The 21,976-nt window shown below is 49.0% G+C and overlaps 1 protein-coding gene across 2 annotated transcripts in view; it reads left to right on the forward strand.

Moving 5' to 3' along the window:
• COL27A1 (collagen type XXVII alpha 1 chain) overlaps positions 1 to 21,976 on the forward strand; it is a 144,628-nt gene that overhangs the window by 85,818 nt on the left and 36,834 nt on the right. For both annotated transcript variants that reach the window (XM_077188949.1, XM_077188950.1), the window contains 11 exons: positions 2,036 to 2,089; positions 2,865 to 2,918; positions 6,025 to 6,078; positions 13,308 to 13,361; positions 13,715 to 13,759; positions 13,876 to 13,920; positions 14,132 to 14,185; positions 14,886 to 14,939; positions 17,181 to 17,234; positions 19,004 to 19,057; positions 20,274 to 20,327. In XM_077188949.1, the coding sequence (XP_077045064.1) occupies positions 2,036 to 2,089; positions 2,865 to 2,918; positions 6,025 to 6,078; positions 13,308 to 13,361; positions 13,715 to 13,759; positions 13,876 to 13,920; positions 14,132 to 14,185; positions 14,886 to 14,939; positions 17,181 to 17,234; positions 19,004 to 19,057; positions 20,274 to 20,327 (576 nt within the window). The remainder of the gene's footprint in view (positions 1 to 2,035; positions 2,090 to 2,864; positions 2,919 to 6,024; positions 6,079 to 13,307; positions 13,362 to 13,714; positions 13,760 to 13,875; positions 13,921 to 14,131; positions 14,186 to 14,885; positions 14,940 to 17,180; positions 17,235 to 19,003; positions 19,058 to 20,273; positions 20,328 to 21,976) is intronic.

Here is a 21,976-nt window from a genome sequence, read left to right on the forward strand (position 1 = left end):
TCATCTGTGTCACTCATTGTACCTCACTCGCACGCTGCTGGTTTTCATTGGTGCTTTAATTATTCACAGTGCGGCCGTAAAGATAGCGAGGAGCATAAAACGATGCATTCCACACATCAGTGCTCTCTTTCTCACTTTTATTGCTTCAAGCCCTGTCCTCTGGGTAATGATGTAAAGACTCTGTGACAGTTATACTGTGTTTGTTGCAGATCCATTTTATTGTCTGTCCACAGCAGCCTTTGGAAAGGCCTTTCTGTCCTGTGGGCCCCAGTGGGGCAGTAGCAGAGTCAGTCTCAGTCCAAGCTGTCAAGGCTCACAAGAACTAAAAAGAGTGACATGATGTGGGCTGTGTTTTAGAGAATAAAGAGTGATGTGTCCAGGGTGGTTACGCAGAAAATTGGTGCCTGAGTGAGCTGTCTCATTGGCAGCTGCAGCCCTGAATTGAATGAAGAATAAGGTGTTTGCCATGCAGGAGATGTGGGAAGATCTTTTCCTCCATTCCATTAAGTTCAAATTTGTCCCTGTGCTTTCCATGCCAAAGCCTTGACCACATGAAGTCTCCTCAGGTTCCAGATCAGCTCTGTAATGTGATGATGTTACATCAATGTCAAGGCAAACCCAGGCTGTCCTTTGAAAATCTGCCCTTGGAGATCCTCAGCACAGCTGGGATTTCCATCAGGCTTCTCTACCAGGACAAATTTAGGGATGACAGAAATAGCTATCATCAAATCAAAACCTCAACCAGGCCTCCAGTTGGCATAGTATCCTACAGCTAACTACGCTCTTATGAGCTAAATGAAGTGGGAAATATGCTTTCATTAGACATAGCTGAGTCAGCAATCTCCATCCTGAGAGCTGCAAAAGTTAAGACTGAAGCCAGTAGAATCCAAAGATTATCAAAGAGAACAATACAGTTAATACACACTTAATAAAATCCATCCATTCAGGGAGAAAAAAATCCGTACATTGGTTTGCAAGGGCCAACTGGTGACAACACAAACTCTGGGGTTTGTTTTTAATAAGCTCCTTTGAGCCCAGAAAATATTTCCCCTTACACTTTTTGCTGTTGGAAGGTAGGTCAGATTTTGGGCATAAACTAATTGGCAGCGTTTGCTAAATCCTCCTTCCTCATCCCCCTGAGCATACAAACCTAACACACCTAATTCCCAGTGCACCCCTGGGGCTGCAGGGAGACTACAGGTAATTGTGTGGGAACTGCCACTGTCCCCTGAAGGAGCTGTTGATGTCCCCCTGCTAAAGCCACACCTTTGTGTCATCCTCACATCAGCAGGTTGTGGTGGTGCTGGTGGGGCTTGACCCTCTTGTCTCCTGCTTTTGGGTCAAGGACATGTTCAAGGAAAGTGAGATGGTCTGCATGAGGGGATAAAGAAGACTTTTGCAATGAATAAGTGATGTTTTGGTACATCAAGTTCTTTAACTGCTTGTTTTAGAAGGGATCCTATCTTTGAGGTGGGCTGGGGAGTCATCCAGCCCCGAGCCCCTCATAAATCAGACCTCCAGGTTGTTGTTGCTGGCACTGTGGTCTCAGTATGAGCCAGAGGACAGGGAGTTCCTCCAAAGCACCCACAGTCTCCTCTGCAAGCACCAGGCAGCATCTCTGTTTTTTTCCAGCTGGATTCCCTGCTCTCAGCAGGGTCTTGTGACAGCAGATTTCTAATCCATGGCTCTGAAAATGCCAGCATGTGTAGGGATTGTGGTACTGCAGAACAGGCATGTCATGCCTTGGGTGGGCAGGGCTGGAGATTTCCTTGGGTTCAGCCCTAGCACTGTTTGGAATTGAAGGTGATGTGCCTGTTTCCTTCATACCTTGGTGCTTTTGATGGCAACAGTAAAGTCCCCTCTCTTGGGATGTGGAGGATTAATTCCTGCAATTCTTCCATTACTCTGATGGGATGGATGGAAAGAGCAATACTGGAAGCATTTCTGGTAGAAAGCGGATGGCACAGAGGTGAATTTGTGGATTTTGTTAGTTGTTTCATTGCTCTAGATCACTCTCCCTGTGTCTCTCTCCTAGGGTGACCGTGGCCCAGTGGGACCCCCAGGCCCACCAGGAGTCAAGGGGTCGATGGTAAGGAGTAAGTCTGCATTCTCTCACTCTTGCTGCCACCTCTCTGTCTGCCCTAGCCAAGGGTGCAGCTTCTCCTGTCTTTGAGTTTCATGACAACAGCTGCAATTTCTTCCCCTATCTGTGGGGATGGGAATGGGCATTTGAGTGGATATTGAGGTGTAGCCTCTCCCCAGCAGCTGAGTCCAGCAGTTTTCCCTTCACTGGGGTTTGAGGTGTGTTCTGTGGCTCCATCAGCTGGGGGTCTGCTGTGTCAAATGGAGACACCCAGGAGCTGAAGGGCTGATGCCTGTTCCCAACCATCCTGGCTGTAGAACAGGCAGTGCCCACCAACAAGGATCTGTCCAAAGTGACCAGGGCAGCTGGGAATGCTTGGGCATCACAGTCACTGTGCCTTGCTGTGCTCTGCCTTTCAGGGAACTACGTTTAGGAATTTAACAGTGGGGACCTCAGCTGGATCTTGTCTTCTCTGACATTTGTTTCCTGTCTACTCTAGTACAAGACCCAAAGACATATTTTCATATTAATTCAGCCCATTCTCTTCTGGGCAGTTCAGAAAATCTTGCTGCTGATATCACTGGCTGGGTTGGAGCTGGGCTAGTGACAGCCTGGCCATTTCCTTCTGCCCCTGAGCAATTTTACCCTGACAAATACCAGATCTGCCTGACCTTGCCAGCAGCCAGCAATGCCATTTTTCCTGTCTTCCCACTGGGAGGAAGAAGGTCTGTGCAGATTGTGGACATTCACAGCAAGGATGTTCTTCTGCCTTCCCTTTTAGGGGCACCCTGGGATGCCAGGAGGAGTGGGATTTCCTGGGATCCCTGGACCAACAGTAAGTAAAGGCTATCATCACCTTGTAACACCACATCCTGGGCACGCATGGGCTAAGTCAGCAACTGTATTCCAGTTTATTTGAGTTTGATACAAACCAGAGATATGGGGAGAGGGATGGGACGTGGGTGGGAGCAACATGGAAAGACACAAAAAAACCACAGTGCTTAATTCAAAATTTTGTACTCCTAAGGAGGGATGCACATATCACAATCCAGTCTCAATCTTTTGGCAGGAACACAAGCTCCCTAGTTCAAGGTGTTCTGGGCTGGGACTGGTTGGCAGTGTGGTGATATGTGATATAGTGATGCATCACAGTGATTTATCATGGTCATTTATCACAGTGACCATGGCATGCAGCGTGACCATCCTGCCTGGTCCAAGCCCCTGCTGGCATGAGAGGAGCAGCAGAGCAGCTCCCCCAGACAGACCCTCCATCTGGCCAGGCTCATCTGGCACACTGCAGCTGTGGCTGGAGCATGCAATGGCCATGGAGGCAGATTTTAGCCTGGCTCCAGTTTCCCACAGATGTTCCTTAGATGTAGTTCAGGCTCTCCCAGCAGCACAAGAGCTGCTGGAGCCAACAAAAAGGCAGCCCTGGGTGGGTGCAGGGAATGGATTTTGCTCAGTGTGTGAATTCCCACAGTGCTGGTGACTGGGAGGAAGATCACAGCAGTGAAATGCCCAGGAAGTGCCAAAGGTGTGGCCTCCAAATCAGGGTCAGCTGTGCCACTGCCAGGAGCTCCAGGATGCTCTGGGTGCACTGGCTGCAGGCAGCTGCTGCCTGGGCTCTGACTGTGCAGTAACAAGTGAGTGGAGGCGAGGAAGAGAGAAAATCTGAGCTCAAGCAGCACCTCAGGGTGGCCCATCTCTGCCTGGAGAGCAGCAGTGTGGCACCAGCCAGGTCCTTGCAGTAAAAGCAGCACAATGCCACCCACAGCCCCCAGCACTGAGCTGCTCTGTGGCCCCTCATGGCAGCACTTGCTGTTGACAGAAGCCTAGAGGCAGCTGTGTATCTGTAGATGTCTCATTTTTAGCAATTCCCATCATGTTAGCTGCCACATTATTTGGGGACAGCTGGAGCACTGGGCTCCCTCCTGCTCCAGGCTGTGAGCACCCGTGGCTGAGGCAGTTTCTGTGCTGTGGATTTCTGAGAGCTCCAGCCCTGAGCACCATCCCATGCACCACTAAATGTACCTTCAAGTGAAGCCAAATTTTGTCTGCCTTCACTGGGGCATAACAATAGAAAGAGCTGAGGCATCAGATGCAGGTGGAGATACCCAAAGCTCTCAGCAAAGCTCTGGGAGCTGAGACTGTCCCCAGGTCCTTCTGCTTCCTTCAGTTCCCTCTTCTCCTGCAGGCAAATAACAAGTTCATCCAAGCAAAATGTTTGCTCCACAAATGCATTTTAAAAAGTCATAATTCAATAAGCCAAACTTCCCCACAGAGCCAGTAAATCAAATAATCTCCTAATATCAAATCCCCACTCATTAACTCCAGCTGTTTTTCCACCAAACATTCCTTACTTGCCTTTCAAGCCAGACCTGAGGCATGCAGTTCTTGTTTGTCCTAAACTGTTAAAATCTTTGAATGAGCCTCAGCAGTGATGGCTGATTAATTCAACAAAAAGTGATTGGAAATGGGGAGCAAAGTCAATGGTAGGAAACTTTGCCCTTGGTTTCAGCTTCCTGAGGCTTGTGAATTATTTTTCCTCTTCTTACTCACCATTATGGTGCATCTTTTCTGTTTATACACAGTTTTGGAGATAATGTGTATATATAAGAATATTAAAGGTCATTTATCTTCTCCTAAATAGTTCAATGGAATTCCAGCAGGGTATCTAGCTATTCCCTCAACGTTTGCCATCACAATGAATGTCTCTGTCCTTGTACTTTCATAAGCTGTTTGGGATAGGCTGAGACTTCCAGAGGAGATTCCAAATACCAGCTAAGGATTTCATTTCAGCACATGGTTATCATAAAAATCTCTATAAAACAGGCCTCTGACACATCCACTGCCTGTGCCAGTCACCACTGTCCTCACTACCAAAACTGGGATGTTCTGTGATCACAAACACAGTTACAGTCAACTGCCTTTTCCATCCTCAGTGAGAACAGCTCAGCATTTGTATCCTGAGCTTACATGCCATGCACAAAAGCAAAATCCTCATAAATGGCAGTTGTAGGAGCAGTAGGAAGATCACAGCCCAGTTCTGTTCTGATCTTTGGTGGAGTTTGCAGGGCTGACAGTTGGTAAAAGCTATTAACATGTAAACAGCCAAATTTGATGTGGAAGGTTTGAGAGAGCAAGGAGTGAATGTGTCATTTTCAGGTCTCCTTTTCTGACAGCAGAAAGGCACTAACTTTAAATATCAGGTTTAAAAGCTGTGATACAGATATTAAATAAATGTATCCTTTATTTTTTTTTACTCTGATAAATATTCTAGCAGGGAAAAAAAACTGGCTTTCTGCATTTTCTGTATGCATATTAATGAATCATGTGTGTACAAATCCAGATTAAAAGAAAACCTGGAATCCTTCTGTAATTGTAAGAACAGGATCATCCACAACACCAACAGTCACATTAAATTAGTATCTATCTGCCAGTATCAATATTTATGCAGCATTAACAGGGCAACAGTTACTTAAAGATAAAGTCAGTATTTGGCTGAAAAGATCAAACTTGGATACCCAAGATGAGGTGTCTGATTTTGCATTTGGACATCTAAAAACCAGATCCTGGTTATTATTATTTTTGAACAGATGCTGAGAAACAGCTGCTTTTAATAGATTCAGAGAGGATTCTGGATGTTCAACTTCTCTTCACATCACACCACTGACACAGATAACAGCCTGCAGGTCATTAAGCATGCAAACCTCAGCCAGGATCTTTGGCCTAAATGTTCACAATCCAAAGACAATCTGTGACCAAAAAAAAAAAAAAAGCCATTTATAGGCAATTAAAAATGGTGATGTTTTTTAGCAAGTGTTTAATGAACCAATCTGCTGATCAAGGGTCTGCATCTGAGGCCCCTGCAGATCACAGAGGGATGTAGGGTCCCACCAAAGGTGCTGCCTTCCTCATTTTGTGTCCTTTTCCCCTTGCAGGGTCCAGCAGGAGCCCGGGGTGCACCAGGGGTCCGAGGGATGAAAGGTCGCAGGGTAAGCACTGAGCTGTCATCCCTCTCCTCTTCTAGACACTGGGAAAATAATCTGCTAAATTTGGTTTGGTCTGGGGGTGTGAAGATGAGCAGAAGCTGAGCAGCACCTCCATAAACATGTTTCTGCTGCTCATAGAGGTCCTTGAACAAATCTTACCAAAGAAGTGGATGCAAAGGATGTGTAAAGGCAGAGGGGTGCCCAGAGTAGAGCTTATCATGGAAGTGGTCCAGCCTGTCTTTTCCAACTACCTGCCATGTCAAAACACAGTTTATTGATGCTTCTGGTGAGGATAATGAAGATTTAGTTGTCTGAAATCGTGGGAAAGGGTGCAGTTAGAAAAGCAGAAAATGTGCCTTTGTTGCTGTGGGAGAAAAAGTAGCTGAGATATGAAGTGTTGTGCTATACCCAGAGGCAGATGAAGGAGGAAATGTTATGTCATGACATAGAATTGAGAGGCAAGGCTGACAGAAATAGAGCTGGGCTGTTCTACCCATGTGTTCCCCTCCATCCCACAGGACCTCCCAGCATGGCTCCTCAGGCATGGAAGGTGTGCCTTGCATTGGCACTAGATCAAATTATAAACATGTCCTGTGCCTTTCTAAGGACTTTTCCAGCCCTAATTTGATGTGTACCTCACAGCACCACCGTGTGAGCACAGGGGACTCCTCACCCTGCCTGGCAAGAGCAGCCCATGCTGGGTGCCACTGCCTGGCACCCCTGGCAGTGCTGTGAGTTCACATTTCCCTCCATAAAGAGCTCACAGACACCCAGAGTCAGTTCCTGTGTGGCTCCCCCTGCTCTGTCTGGGTGACAGCTGGTGGGACAGTGACCTCCAGACCTGCCAAGGCTGCCTGTTTTCCTGCCTGTGACATCCAGCCCCTGTCCCACTGAGCTCCTCAGTCTTTCTTCTCCAAGGGGATATTTATTGCAGCAGCATCCCTGCTTTGGGTTGTTTTTCCTTGTCCAGCTGCTTTACAAAGTATTAATAGCCAGCACACATGAGTTCTGCTGAAGGCCCCAACAACAACATATTTTGCATTTCTCCCTCCAAGGATCTGTTTCCATGTTTCATTTTCAAAGGCACACGCTGGAGTAAACTATACATTTTACCTACTCCCACTCTCTGCTTCTCCTGCAACTTCTGCTTGGGGGATTCAGGACAGCCAACAATTTTGTGTTTCCCAATGCCAGAGTGAATGTTTTCTTCAAATAGCTGGGACCAGCAAAAGAAAATGGAATAACCAACTAGGAAGCTTTGTAACTATGGAGTTATGTACTCTGGAACTGCTCTAAACTTTAAAATCACATCTAGAAGGATGCCAGTTACATCCAAGCTTGGCAGATGTTTATCAGGGTTCATCTTTTAAGAAAAAGCTCCCGTTCCTCTGTGCTCCTTGGTGGGAAGGCCCATGGAGTTCCCTTGCAAAGGGAGTGTGATTCCCCTGTGCTGCCCAGCTGGGATTAACTGGGCTCTCTGATCATGCTGGGTGAGAAACTGGAGGTGTCCCTTCATGGCAGGCTCTGAATGGATGGTGGAAAATACCCCAAGGTAAAAGTGCAGCCCAGGGCTGAGCAGGAAGCACCTTCTGAGGGATCCAGGCTGTGAATGTGAGGGCTCTGGGAGAGGTGGGTCCTCTCAGGGCACCAGGTGCTTCTGCCAGTGCCTTTAATGTTTGCAGTGACAGAGAAGGAGTCCAGGAGCTGCCTCCTCCCAGCTGCCAGCCAGGGATCCATCCCATCCCCATCCCTGTCCTTCTCCTTCCAGCAGGCACAGGCACTGCACTGTCTGGCTCTGGGGTTGTCCAAGGTTCCCTCATATAAACCTTCCTCAGGTTCTGACATCCATGCTGGCCTCAAGTCCCCAGCCCACAAGGACAGCTGGATTCAGCTCCCAAGGCAGGAGGTTGCCTGGGACACCAGGGATTTGCCTTTGGCTGTAGCTGGATCCAGAGAGAGGGTGTCAAACCTTCCAGAGAAATCCTGTGGAACATCAGCTGCCACCAGCACTGTCCATGCTCTGAATGGCACATCATGCAGCAGAGACCTTCAGCTGCATGGCCTGGCTTTCCATTTCCTCTCCAGATGTTCAGCCCAGCAGGTCCTGTGCCACTCCCTCCCTCTGGACATGCCTCCACAGAGGGAGCCAGACCCCAGAGTGCATCCCAGCCCTGCAAACAGGAATGCAGCAGTGGCTGTACCCTGACAGGCTGCAGTGCCTGCACAAAGTCACCTCAGGATGTGCAGAGCATTGAGGCAGAAAGGAGGCAGTGCCTGGGGAAAAGGGAGCATTGAGGAATTGGTCTTGCCCTAAGGACACCAGTACTGGGTAAAACTCTGCCTAAAGCTCTACCAGCAAGGACTGAGCCTCTGGATCTGCTGCTGGTGCTCCTGCTCTCAGCTCCCATTGCTGGGCTGGGCTGTGGTGGAGATCTGGTGTTGTGTGAGCACTGCAGTGATTTCATCCATGCAGAATTTGCGAGGCAGAGAGATGCACTTTCTGAGATCCCCAGCAGGAAGGGCAAACCTGGGCTTTGCCATGGAATTCTACAGATTTCAGTGGATCTGATGCAGGGAAGTCAGTAAGAACCAGCAGATCTCCTGCCCGGAGGATTTCTGGTTCAAATCTCTCTCATTCACATTTTCATTCTCTTCATATCCTCAGAAGATATTCCAGGCACACAGCATCCTATGTTTGCTTACTTGCTCCTGTGATTGCAACTCTTGCTTTACTCAGGATGGGGAAATGATCCCCCAGCTTTAATTTCAGCCATCACCCTCTGTCTATCCCAGCTCACAGAAGGGATGTAATTCAATTCAGAGTGGAAACATGAATGCAGCCCCTGCCAGATGTTTGTGGATTCCATGAGCTCTGTTTGTGGATGCTTCATTAAAGTTATTCTGCTTTTGAAGGAACCGTAAATAGCAAATATGGTTTTGATTGTTAAGAACAATGGAGACTTTTTGGGGTCTGCATTTATGTTGTGATAGCTTTCACAGTGTCAAGATATGTATATTTTAAAAAGAAAAGCTTTTTAAAAATTGCAACCCTCTTTTTAGTCCTGACAGAGCTATTGTTCCTTCACAAGTCTTTGTTTATTCCACCAAACTGATACTGAACAATCTTCCTCAAATGTTATTTCCTTTCTAGTCTTCCCTAAGGAGAAGAAATTTGGACATGTGAGCCCAGACTCATTTCCCTTCATCTGTACTCAGTGTAGCACTTGGACATGTGCTTAACATCCAGCTAGTGACAGCTATGTACATGCTTAAACCTAATTATTTAACCAAATCAAGGTTTAAATTTGGAGGCAGTTGGTCCAGCAAGCCCCTTGCCCTATGTCACTTAAATCCTAAAGCACATTTCTCTTAATCTGCTCCCCACAGCAGTAAAATGTGTGATCTCCTAAGGACAATGTCATCAAAAAGACTGGGAGTGTCTATGAAAGGCTGAGTATCAACCAGAGCCATGATTTTGTAGCCCACATTACAAAGCTGCCCCTGAAGCCCTGCTGTAAAGTGCCTTTCCTTGCCCTGTTCTCCTGGCCAAGGTGCCTGCCAGTATTTCTAGAATTTTATCCTCTCACTGCTGGGTTCTGGCTCAGGTGATACAGAGGAGCTTTGCAAATCCCAAAGCCCATTTCTCTTTTCCACTGTGCCCTTCATTCATCCACTCCTGTAAATCCAAGATAAGGGGAGCACACCTGCACTCCAGGCCCTTTCTGCTCCATGCCAGAGGGAAGGAATTGCTGCCTCTGCCACATGGACCCAATGACTTCCAGCATCACCAACTGCAGGAATTTATAAATGCCAGGGATTTGTAAAGGGGTGTTATCTAAGCAAACCTGAAAATATTTGTCTTTCCAAGCCCAGCTGGGTTGTTGTTCATGGAGAAGTGGAGGGTATTGTTCTGCTTCCAGGGATCTTTCTGGTTGACTGAGAAAGCCTTAGAAGTGTTTGAGGAAAAGCTCTTTTCCAGATCCATGGCCAGGGATGTCTCCCTTTGGCTTCACTCAAGGCATCTGCTTGCTTTTTTGTTTGGCCAGGCTGTGATAGCAAAATATCAATATTTGGATAACTGGGTAAGGAAGGAGCTTTGGGTTTCTGGAAAGGAGCTACTGCCTGCTGCTCCATGCTGCTGTAGAGAGGCTGGTCACTGTCTGTGTGAGCTCTGAGTAGGTGTTTAACAGCAGGGAATGCAGCACTGCTCTGCAGAAACACCTTGCTGAGTTCTGCAGGAGCATTGTCTGCTTCAGCAGCAGATATATCCCCATTGCCTCACCTGGACAAAGCCTGGAGCTGGGTTCCCCTGCCTGCCTTTGTGAGCTGTCACCTCCAGCCATGTGGGAACCCCTTGTTTAGCCTGGGGTTTCTGATAGCACTGCTTGGTGTGGCTCAGCACAGGGAAATGCTGAAATGCTGGCCTGGCCTGCACTGAGGGTCCCAGGGGAGCCCAGGGGCTGTGCTCAGCCCTGCCTGCAAGGCCAGGCTGCCAGGTCTGCAGGGGGAAGGCACTTTGAGGTCCTTTGAGGAGCCTTGAGGCTCTTGGCTCTGGGATGCTCCTTGGAGAGCTGCCAGGACCTCACTCACTCATCTCTAACCAGTGTTGTCAGTAAAAGAGAGTTTTAAAAATTTAACTAATTGACTAAATGTAGCTTTTCCTGTCAGGGTGGATTAGGGGAAGCCTTTATCCCAGGTTTCAGCCCAGGAAGCTGGAGAAGATGAAGCTGCCACATGCATTTGAGAACAGAGTGTCCCTTTCTCCTTCTTCAGGTCAGATGCCAATGAGAGGTGCTGTGGAGGGATCAGGCAGGTGACAGCTGTGAAGGGAGATTGGCCTGGCAGATCCTGCCATGCTGCTGACAGGGCTCTGCTGGAAGAGAGGAGGATCCTGTAAAAACCTCCCCAGCCAGCCCTGGTGAGAGCCACAGCCACCACTGAGGGCACCCAACCAACTCCTCCTGGCTCAGTGCAGCCCCTGCACTGGCAAAGGGGCTGGACAGGGCAGGACAGGCTACAGAAGATGGGTCTGGAGAGGCCAGACTCATTCCAGTTCCCTTCCCAACTCTAACCTGGGTCATCACTGTAATTTCCATGTCCCTCGTGCTTCCTGTTCCCTCTTCCAGGCCTGAGCTAAGGAATCTTTGCCCTCTGCACATCCTCCCCCTGCTTCACTGGCAGCTCACCACATCCTCTCAGACAGTAGAGATGCAATAATTGCACAAAATATCCAACTGGCTGCTCAAAGAAGAAGGGAACAGTCTGTTTGCCAGGGAGGATGAGCATTTGTTTGTTGAGGGTGCTTTCCCAGAATGCCAGCATCACACCCATGGTGCCACCTCCCTTCCCAGTGCAGGTCTGGGTGTTTGCTGGGTGTCCCATCACCCCAGGCAGCTCCAAGGTGCCTCCAGGCCCTGCTCTTCCACCACCCCAAGTAACAGGGCTGTCTGACTCCTGCTGTCATTCACCCAGCTTTTAAGGGACCTTCTGGTCTTTGTCATTGTGCTTTGAGGTTTATAGGGACATGGATTAATAAAACTTTTGGTCTTTACTGCTCTCTGATCTAGGGGCCAGCATGAGCCACAGCACTTGGGGTGCTGGGCTGGTGAGAGGTGCGGTGACATTTGTGCAGCACAGCCCCAGCTGTGAAACACCCCTTTGGTTGTGAGGGTCCCAGCTGGGGCACAGCCCTCTGTCTGTCTGTCTGTCTGTCTGTCTGTCCTGGGGGCCAGGCTGAGCATTCTTCAGAGCTGGGCCATACTGGCAGTGCAATATAGGCTCTTGGTTATTCAGTCTCTGCTCCTCTGAGCAGCACAGGGCTTTGCCAAGCTCAGTAGGAGTTTTTGCATTATTTTATATTGACAATGTTTGTCTGCTGTAATAATTTGGCTGGGGTTCCTATACATTTCTGCTGTACACTGCTTTTCTTTGTGAGTCTCTCTCTTTGCCTGTCATCCTGGAGTTGCTTTTCTAACACACTGGCTCCCTAGCCCTGTTATTACTTTTGGCACTGGCTTTGCATCCCGATTAAGCACATTGGCTCCTGTTTTCCCTTTCTGCATTGGCCAGCTCTCAGAATTCCTCTTACCACTACGTCCTAGCAGTGCTCTGTGCTTTTATTTATTATTTATACTGCAGTAGTGCCTAAGAGTCCTAACTGAGCTCATGAACTGATTATGAACATGATGTCTGTTCACAGAGTCTCTTCATACACCCTTTTTTAACTCTTATTTTCTTTCACTGTGGCTCTTTATTCTCTGTCTGTGTTACACACTGGTCTCTGGGGGTCAAATGGTGCAGAAGGTTGTGTGTTCAGCTTCTCTTGAAAGACAGATGGTCTTTAAAGTCCCTTTCAACCCAAACCATTTTTTCTGTGATTCTCTGATCATATCCTTACCCTCTTCCCAGGGCTCTCCTCACTTGGAACCCTCTAAAAGAACAAGGATGCCCTTTCCTCAGTGATGCCCAAGCTGTACCATGAACTGTTTAATTTTAGCTACTCACACCTGCTCATTTGCAGCAACACCTCCCAAAGCCCCTGTGCCCACCTCACACTCACACACCCAGGAGCAGAGGCCAGGCATGGCACCAGACCCTCCCCACCTCCATATGCACTGCCTGGTCCTTAACAGCAGCCAGATCTTTAAGTATCACTCAGCTGTAGCTGAGGGCTTGGAGTTCTGCTGCCAGCAAATGCACCTTTCTCTTTGGGAGGAATTTGGGGCCCAATGTGAAGGTACTGCACAGTGGGGGTTGTTGTACCTCTGTACCACCACTGTGACCATGTGGCAGCGTGGTGTGGCAAGGGTTAAGGGCAAAGGTGTTGGAAAAGCAACGTTTCTAGGAAGGAAAAGGTTTGCTGTCAATAAGGCTGGAACTGCAAGTTTGTCTGTGCACTGCAAAACTGTTGTCATGTAACCATTGTCTGAAAATAAGGTTGTTCCTGGCCTGCTTTTCTCCTCTGGCTTGGGTTAGTGGTTGGTAGTTGGTTTAACAGGAATAAAAAGTGCTGTGTGCTGGTAACAGTGAGAAATGAGGCAACAAAACACAGAAAGAATCCTTTTAGTCCTGGGCTCTGAGCTGCTGTGCTCAACCCAAGCAGGTATAAGTTGGCTAAGCCAGGATTGATCTCATGGACTGTCCTGGTGGCCAAGGCTGAAGTGACAGCTGGATTTTCCAGTGAGCCATATCCTCTGTGTTCTTATTTTTGCCTCTCTTTTGCCTCCTCCTAGGGTGCCAGAGGGCCTGATGGCCCCGTGGGTGAGCCAGGGCCGCGAGGTGCCAAGGTGAGTGCCAAGGCTGCTCCCAGCTCTGCTGTGAAATGCTCTGGGCAGGATCAAGGTCACATCCTCCCCCAGGAACAGGGATGTTCAATTGCTCCATGAGGATCAACCAGCAGGGATGAGTCTCTTACAACCAGAGTGAAATCTATCCAGCATTGGTATCGGGGCCTTTGCCCACACTCCCAGCTGGCTGGGTGTTCCTTGGGGCATCATCCCAGGTTTTTGGCCTCTCAAAAGCTGCAGGGAACTGGAAGGGAAATTTGATGCATAAAAATGCGAGAGGAGATGGGCTGGGGCAGAAGAGCATCACCAACAGCTTGTGCTCCCCCTGGATTGTTTTTGTCTCTGTTTTGCAGGGCCGAGCAGGGGAGCCAGGCAGGGTGGGCCCTGATGGGCTGCAGGTATGTCCTCTGTGAGAGCCACAGCTGCCAGCCTGGGGAGAGCCACGTGTCCTCAGAGCACCTCAGGTGTGTCAGCACATCCCCAGGTGATAACTGCTGTAACTGTGTGTTCACAGGGCAAGATGGGGGAGACTGGGGAGACTGGAGCACGCGGCTTCCCAGTAAGTGTCCATCCCTCCTGCTTCCTTTCACAACCTCAAGTCCTCAAGTTTTGAGTCCTGGTCCAGGTGGAAGAATCTGGACCCTATCTCACACTTGCAGGGCCACCTCTCCCTTCCTGTCACTGGGGCACTTTTGAGGTGCAATTTCTGCTGAGAAATGTGAAGGATTGCTGCTGGGTTGGAGCTGACCCTGGTGTTTTTAATTTTCTAGGGTATCCAAGGACCTTCTGGACCTCCAGGAGCAAAAGGGGCTCCAGGAGACCCGGCAAGTGTCTTATCACTCTCTCTCCATCTGTCTTTCCTTGCACACAGACACTTTATTTCTTTCTCTGTCTCTTCCCACCACTTATCCCATTCCCAGCTTCTCTGTCCTTGCCAACTCCAGCATGGTCAGAGTCCTAAGCTAGAGTCCTAGGAGCCAGAAGGAAAGACAAGGTCAGACTCCTGGAAAGCCAAAGGGAGCCATGGATCTACAGGGAGAGTGTAGGATACAGCCTGGGGTGGATTTTGGAAGGGAAGGTAGGAAAGAAGGGCAAGGCTGGGTCTGGGACAGGGTCAGATGTAACAGGAGGAGTTGGAGTGGAAGCAGGAGCAGGAGGGAGGCTGATGGTGTCAGAACTGAGCCCACAGCTTTGGGGGAGTCACTGGGGACAGACAGACCTCAAGGAGGGCCAGCAGTGCTGGACTGTGAAGGGGGAGAGTAAACCAGACACTTGCAGATTAGCCACTGCAGTTGTTTTAGATGGGAGCCAGGAAGAGGAAGGTCTTCTGAGCTCTTTGCCTGTAAGGCGTCTCACCCCGCCCACTGCTGGCCTCTCCATCCCTCTACCAAGTCTTGCACAGTGAGAACTCCTCTGAGATGTGGGAGGGAACTGGAGTCTTCCCTTACAGACCATGGAAGTGATGAAGGCCCTTCAGAAATGAAAACAATTGTGTGAAAAGAGCCTTGTGTCTCTCTTTTGCAGGGTCCCCAAGGACCACAGGGGCCACCTGGGCCTTTGGGAGAAATGGGGCAGAAGGTAGGTCTGAGCTTTGTTTGCTTTCCCCTTCCCTCAGGAGTGCAGGACTGAGGGAGGAGTGACCGTGCAGGGGAACTTCCCTCCACACCTACAGTGGGGAATGAGCAGGAAGGATTTCCCTGAAGTCTGACACTCAGCTTCCAAAACAAACAGTGAAAATCAGGAATTTTAGCACCCTTTCCACCACAGCCACCCAGCTGCTGGAAGTGCAGACCCATCTTCCCAACAGAAGATGCATTTCAAAGGTGACCACAGCAGGGACCAACTTTTGCACCAAGGTGCAGAGCCAGGGAGCCAATACAAGCACAAATCAGAGTGAGTGCCAGTCCTTCCCTCTCCCTGGTGCTGTTGCTGACACACAGAGGTTTGCCCAGATGGCCAAGGCAGCCCCAGCAGAGGCCAAGGCAGCCCCAGCAGGAAGCTCAGAGCCACCTTTGCTGCTGACAGTGCTGCTGGGCTGGGGTTGCCATGAAGCACTGACACAAACACACCAAAACCAACCAGCAGCTGCCAAACACTGCCCCAAAGGAGCGCAGGGGATGCCTCCATGGTTCCCCCAACTCCCCCACACTTTTGCCTTTATTTTACTACTCTTAAAATAATACAGTCTTGGCTCTTTTATCACGTGTGCCAGTGCCCCTTGCACAGCTCCTCTCTGTAGGTCCTGAGCTGTTGCACAGACGTGGAGGTGGCTTTGAATGCAGTCTATGCAAAGTGTGTGAGTCATGAAAGTTTCCATTCTTATGGCTGCTGGACTGGATGGAGTGAGCTCTCAGCATGGTAAACCACACTGGGGAGCTGGAAAGCTGCTGCTGAGCCACTCTGGATGCTGCCAACCAAGAAAGTACAGACCTTCATTCAAATCTGTAACTCTTCCAGGAGCCTTTCTCTGCACTGGCACCTCTGGAGAAACCAAAGCAGGATTTTTGCTTTCATTGGAGCTTGAATTTTCTCATTGCGTGACATGAGCGTTTGTTCACAAACCCAACACACACCCTGCTCCCTCCTCTGCTTGAATCCACTTCAGCAAGCCAGGAACTGGCTTTATTCCCTGGGTAGCTCCCTTGACTATGTGCTCTTTTTTCCTTTATTCCCAACTGTAAAGAGAAGGGAGATTGTTGTCTGGAATGCAAATATCATAAGTAAATAAACCACTCAAATCCTTTAAAGAGAAGCTTTACTGTCCCATCTTTGGGCTGGTTTTACAGACTCTCATTCCCCACGCTTCTCAGAGGTAGGAGCAAATGTACAAAGATGAAAGCTCCCAACAGATCTTGGTTCTAAAGATAGTGAATGACTGTGACCCCACTGTCAGGGGCTGCACATGGAGCTGGACTCAGTGAGAACAGTTTGCAAGGTCATTCTCACATCTTCCATCTTTCTATCTTAATTCCTATCTTTTTCCAGGCCAAGCACTCATTTTTGGGTCTCTGAGGGGTGCCAAACCCCTCTACCAGAGTCTGTGCTCACACAAGAAGGAGAAACTTTCTCTCAGCCAGTCCAGCCTGGGCTGTGGATTGCTGGTCTGAGCCCAGGTGTTGGCCTTTGGAGATTTGCTGGCCCTGCACAGCCAGAGACAGATGGCTGATGGATGTCAAGGCTAATCTGGCCAATATTTGTGCTGGAGGGCCCAGTGTCACCTTGCTGCCCTCAGCTCCCTTTAGCAGCAGCACCATGGTGCCCCTGCCTCTCTGGGAAGGGGGGCAAAGGCTCAGCTGGAAGATGTGGGGCAGCTTGTCCCTCATTAGAAGGAGCCTGTTGGTGCAGAGGATGTGCTCACACAGGTGGGAATGGAGAGTGGAGCTGCAGGGAGCAAGAGCAAGAGCACAGCCAAACATTCCTGTTACCCCCTGTACCAGCCCAGCCTGCTGGACCCTTGCAAAAAGCTTCCAAACCCAATTCTGGACCTTTTCCCTTCCATCCCAGCTGGTTCCAGTGCTGCTCCCTGCTGGGGTTGCAAACCTTAGAGAGCAGAGGGATTGCAAGGAGCAGAGGAAGGTGCTTGGCAGGGGAGGCTGGGGAGAGGGGAGGTGTGAGAGCTGCTCAGAGCCCTCCCAGGCACCAGGGCCCTCTTTGATGCTCTGGACCCCGAGCCAGCTCCAGGGAGGTGATTGCATTGCAACCAGGGCTTGGCTGTCCCAGGAGAGCTCTGCTAAAGGAGTTATGTCTTTGATCTTGCTTTCTGCTTTGTTACAATGGGTTTTTTCATTATCTTGTTGGGGTTTTTCTTTTTGTTCCCAGGGACCGCCAGGCGCAATGGGACAACCTGGTCCTGCAGGTGAACCTGGCATGAAGGTAAGAAAAACCCTGAGTGTGGTTTCTCTGTCAGACTGGGGAGACAAATGGCAACCTCTGTTCCTGAAGGACTGAGTGACATTGCAGGTTTACCCTGCAGCAGCCAAAGCAGATAGTGCATTCAATAAAAGATAAAGTTTAAAAAACCTAAAACTGGGTTATTTTTTGCCATTTTTACAAATTCCTGAGCCCCATCCTGAGGGAGAGGCAGTCAGTGCTGGGGAGAAGCCCCATCCCAAGGATCTCGTGCCTCAAGAGCTGTGAAGGGCCTGGGAAATGAAGCTCAGCTCTTTGCAGATCCAAAATCTCAATGGAGAGAGGAGTCCTTGAGACTCAGAGATCCAGGCAGCCTCTAATTCAAAACCAGAAGGGTCTCAGGAAGGTCTCAGACTTAAAAATACCCTCAGACAAGGTCCTGCCACAGTTTCCAAGGCTCAGCTCTCTGGGGACTGAACTCCTCTGATGGTTAAGGGGGAAGGGTGCCCTGCTGCAGACCATGAATGCACCTTCTTGTCCACATAAAAGCCATCTCTTTGTTTGAGTAAAATCCCAGTGCTGGGCAGCTCAGAGGGGGTTTTATTTCATCCTAACCCACTTGGTCTGAACATTTGCTCGTGTGAGCAGAGCTTTTGAACAAACTCTATGTGGGGATTAAATGCAATTTCCTCTGTGCTGCTCTTCCCTCCCATCCTTTGCCATGTTTTCCTTGGCAAATCTTCTGACACTTCACTGGAGCTACCGTGCTTTTGGCATCCTGACACTGCAGGAGTGTTTCAGCTCCAGTGCTCCTGGCTGGCCCTCCCTGGAGCAGGACCTGATGATTTGCACAGACACCCCCTGACCTGCTGGCCTTGCTGGGAAGCTGTGGAGTGAGGGTCCTGTCCTGCTCCTTCTCCAAGCTGGAAGGAGCTGGACCAAGACTGGCCTGTGCAGAGCAGTTTGCTGGGGGATGAGGTTTATGGATATCTCAAACCTTTTCCCCTTGAACTTATGGAATTTATGGTTTATGGATATCTCAAACCCTTTTCCCTTGAACTTATGGATATTATGGTTATGGAATTTATGGTTATTATGGTTGTGGAATTTATGGTTATTATGGTTATGGAATTTATGGTTATTATGGTGATAGAATTTATGGTTTATGGATACCTCAAACCTTTTTCCCTTGAATTTATGGATATTATGGTTATGGAATTTATGGTTTATGGATATCTCAAACATTCCCTTGAATGCTCTGCCTTTCCAGAGCTCTCTTCCATGCAGAGCAGGTTGCTTGGATGGGCACACCTGGGAGAGAGCTGCCCTGTGGCCATCCTACCCCAGTGCCACATTGGCAAGATCCATTTGTTTGCCAGCTCCTTCTGTTCACTCATTTAACTGCCATCAAAGATTCTGGTTCTTCTGGAACTGGGTCTAAAAGAGCTGTTGGGTTTTGTCCTCCCTCACTCTGGTCATGTCTGTCCCCACACCACACTGCACCCATCCTGCTGCTTGTCTGTGAAGGGCCATGCCAGAAAATGCAGCTTCAGGCAGCTCAGACCCTCTGGGACCCCTGTCCTGTCCATCTTTGCATCATTGCAACAGAGCCTGTGAGATGTGTCCTTCTTGGCTGTGCTGGGCCTTTGAAGCACCTTTGAAACCTCAGCTGAAGGTGTTTGTGTGGGAGAAGGAAAGAAAGAGACAAAATTAGGAGTGCAATGGGAAGTATTTCACACTCCCTTGGTGTCAGTAAACAGCTTGTGTCCCTGTCTGTGCTTCCTTCCTTTTAGGGTGATCCTGGCCAGCTGGGGATCCCTGGAGAGCAAGGTCTCATTGGCCAAAGAGTGAGTATGGCCACTTTCTGTGCCTCATCAGTTCCTCAGGGGTTCTGTCCTTGCTGTCCCACAGCCTGGACAGGCTGACCCTGTTCTCTGCATCCCCCCATGTTGGAACCCAGGAAATTCCTCTGGCTGCCCTGGAGGACTGGAGCCCCTGCCCAGGGGGCTCAGAGACCCTGGCACAGAGCCCAAGACCCCTGTGCCTTTGATCTTGACCCATGGAAAAAATTACCAACCTTATATGAGGATTTACAAACCATGAAAGTTTAAGTCGAATGATAGTGAATTTATCACAGGGTGAAAAATAGATTTTTGAGGTTTTTAGAATGGGAGCTCTGGGTCCCAAGATGGAGGAATTTGGGTGTGCCTTGTCCTTTTTCCTTCTTTCTAGCCTCCATCTTCTGGGTGATGTTGGCATTTTTAGATTGGTTTAGAGTAGAAACTCACTGTCTAACATAGGTGATGGGTATTGGGAAGTTATTGTAATAGTGTACATGTAGTTTTTAGTATAAAAAGACAACACCAGTGTGCCTCTGCCTGACCTGCCAGACAGACCTTGGCAGGTCAGGAGGATGAATTTTATAGATAAGAAACAATGAACAACCTTGAGAACGAGAACAGAAGAATCCTGACTCCTTCTTCAACAGCCAGGCTGGGAAAAGAGTCTTGTACCTATCTCAGAGTCCCTGTGATCAGCAGAGATTTGAGACCTGCTGATTGAGTTGAGTTCCTTCCCCACAGAGCCCTTCAGCCCGGGCCCTGCAGTGTCTGTGAGCCCCTGAGATGCCCCAGTGAGTGTGAAAGGGGCAGTGTGGGAGCACAGGGGGGAACAGACCCCTCCTGTTTGCCAGGGGCTGTGCAGGCTGGAGCAGAGGCAGCTCAGCAGGGAAACACTGCACACACTGTGTGGGCATGGCAGGGGGATGAATGCATGGATTGAGGCTGGCAGGGGCTCTGTCCCTTCCCAGGACTGAGGTCAGTTGTTGGAGCTGGAGGAGGAAGGCCCAGGTTAAATGAATTCAGACTGAGCTCCTTTTCCCACAGTGGGCCCATGGAGGAGAAACTGTGGCTCAGAATAGAGCAGGAGGCTGAATTCCTGCTCCTGCTCCTTGTTCAGCATCAGGATATGAGACAGGACATGTTAGAGTGCAGGGCTGGGCTCCCATCACTGCTGGGGAAAGCACATTTAGGCACAGCCTCATGGTGTTTGTTCTGTCCACAGGGAGAGCCTGGGCTGGAAGGGGACAGCGGGCAGCTTGGGCCAGATGGGATCAAGGTAAGCCTCACTCCATGGAGCTGCAGCTCTCACACTCACCTCTGTGCACTCAGATCCCTGTGATTCCCAGAGCCAGGGTGAGGCTGAGGGGATTATTGGGTCCTCTCTGGAATAAACCTTTGCCCTGCAGTCTCTAAGGATTTTTTTCTGCGAGCATACATAACAAACCCCTCCTGTTTCACTCCTCTGCCCACGTTTTTTGGCATCTGATCAGATCTCCAAAAAGGTCAAGTTCTTCAAAATCTGGTTTCCAACAATTTGTCTGTTTTATTTGAGTCTTTACAGATCAAATTTCCAGCTAATCAGGAATTCCTGGGCCTGGCAAGGGAAATTAAGGATTGTCCATCACTCTCCCCTGCACCACTGACCAGAACAATGTTAGAGAGTAAAGAAACCAGATCCCCTTCCCTTGGCAGAGCCCCAGGATCTCACTCAGGGTTTGCTCTGTCTCTCACTGCTGGGAGTTTGCTACCTTGCCTTTGGAACAGGGCTCTGATTCCTGTCCTGCACAGCCAGCCTTTCCAAACAGGCCAACAATTTTGTTCCATGGAAAGAAAGAGCAGCCCATCCCACAACAATGCACTTTATTGCTTCTTTCTAGTTAAACTATTCGCCATGTGTCTCTACTTCTGCTTATCTCTGAATGTTGGACCAAAAATCTCTTCCTTGAGGACAATCAAGGCTTCTGTATTCCCTTGCACTGCTGGCTGTGCCCAGGAGCTCTTGAACCAAACCAGCTCTTTCCACCCCAAATGTGTCTCTGGACACTTCAGCAGATGTGTCTGTGCTCTTTAACCAGATGGGATCTTGTTGAGCTCTCCCAACACAGGTGCAAGAGGAAAATGGTTCAGTTCAAGGCTGCTTGGCTGCACATGTTGCTCTCAGTATAAAACTGCCCTTTATCATTGTCTCCCTATAATTTTGAGTGGTAGTAATGAATAATACAAAATATTTACAATATTTTATTTATTTTGATTTTAAAAAAGCAGCTATACATTTACTTCTTACACTTCTATTATTATATTTCTGGTCTGTGTTCCAGTTGGTTGATCTTGCCAAATGCTGAAATTTTATTATCTGCCAGATTTTTTCATAAATTTCAACAATTGGTTTCACTAGGGGAGCTTTAAATGGGTATTGGGAAAATTTCTCCACTGAAAGGGTGGCCAGGCATTATAACAGGAAGTGGTGGAGTCACTGTCCCTACAAGTGGCACTTGGGGACATGGTTCAGTGGTGGCCTTGTCAGTGCTGGGTTGAAGCTTGGATTAATTCATCTTAAACATCTTTTCCAACCCAAATGACTCTTTGATTCTGTGATTCTGCAATTGCCAGAGCAGTGATTTGACAGCATACCCACTGCTCAGGCCATGGATGCTTTACAGGGCACAGTGACACAGTTTCACAGAGTGTTTATTGGAGCCCTGGGCTGATTTCTGTTTGGCAGCAGGAGCTGAGCAGCTGTTCCAGACAAACCCATCCCATTAAAATTCTTTCAGTATCCCAAGCTCAGGGCTTCTGGATGAGGCAAGGGAGACTTTCACATCTTGTCTGCCTGCCTCATTCACGTGGGAGGTTCAGGAGAAGCAAAGGGGTTCAGGTTACTCTGTGTAATGGGGGAGTTCTTTCTCCTTCAGCCAAGAGATTTTA

Source organism: Agelaius phoeniceus, chromosome 21 (genome assembly GCF_051311805.1).
Source record: "Agelaius phoeniceus isolate bAgePho1 chromosome 21, bAgePho1.hap1, whole genome shotgun sequence".
NCBI lineage: Eukaryota > Metazoa > Chordata > Aves > Passeriformes > Icteridae > Agelaius > Agelaius phoeniceus.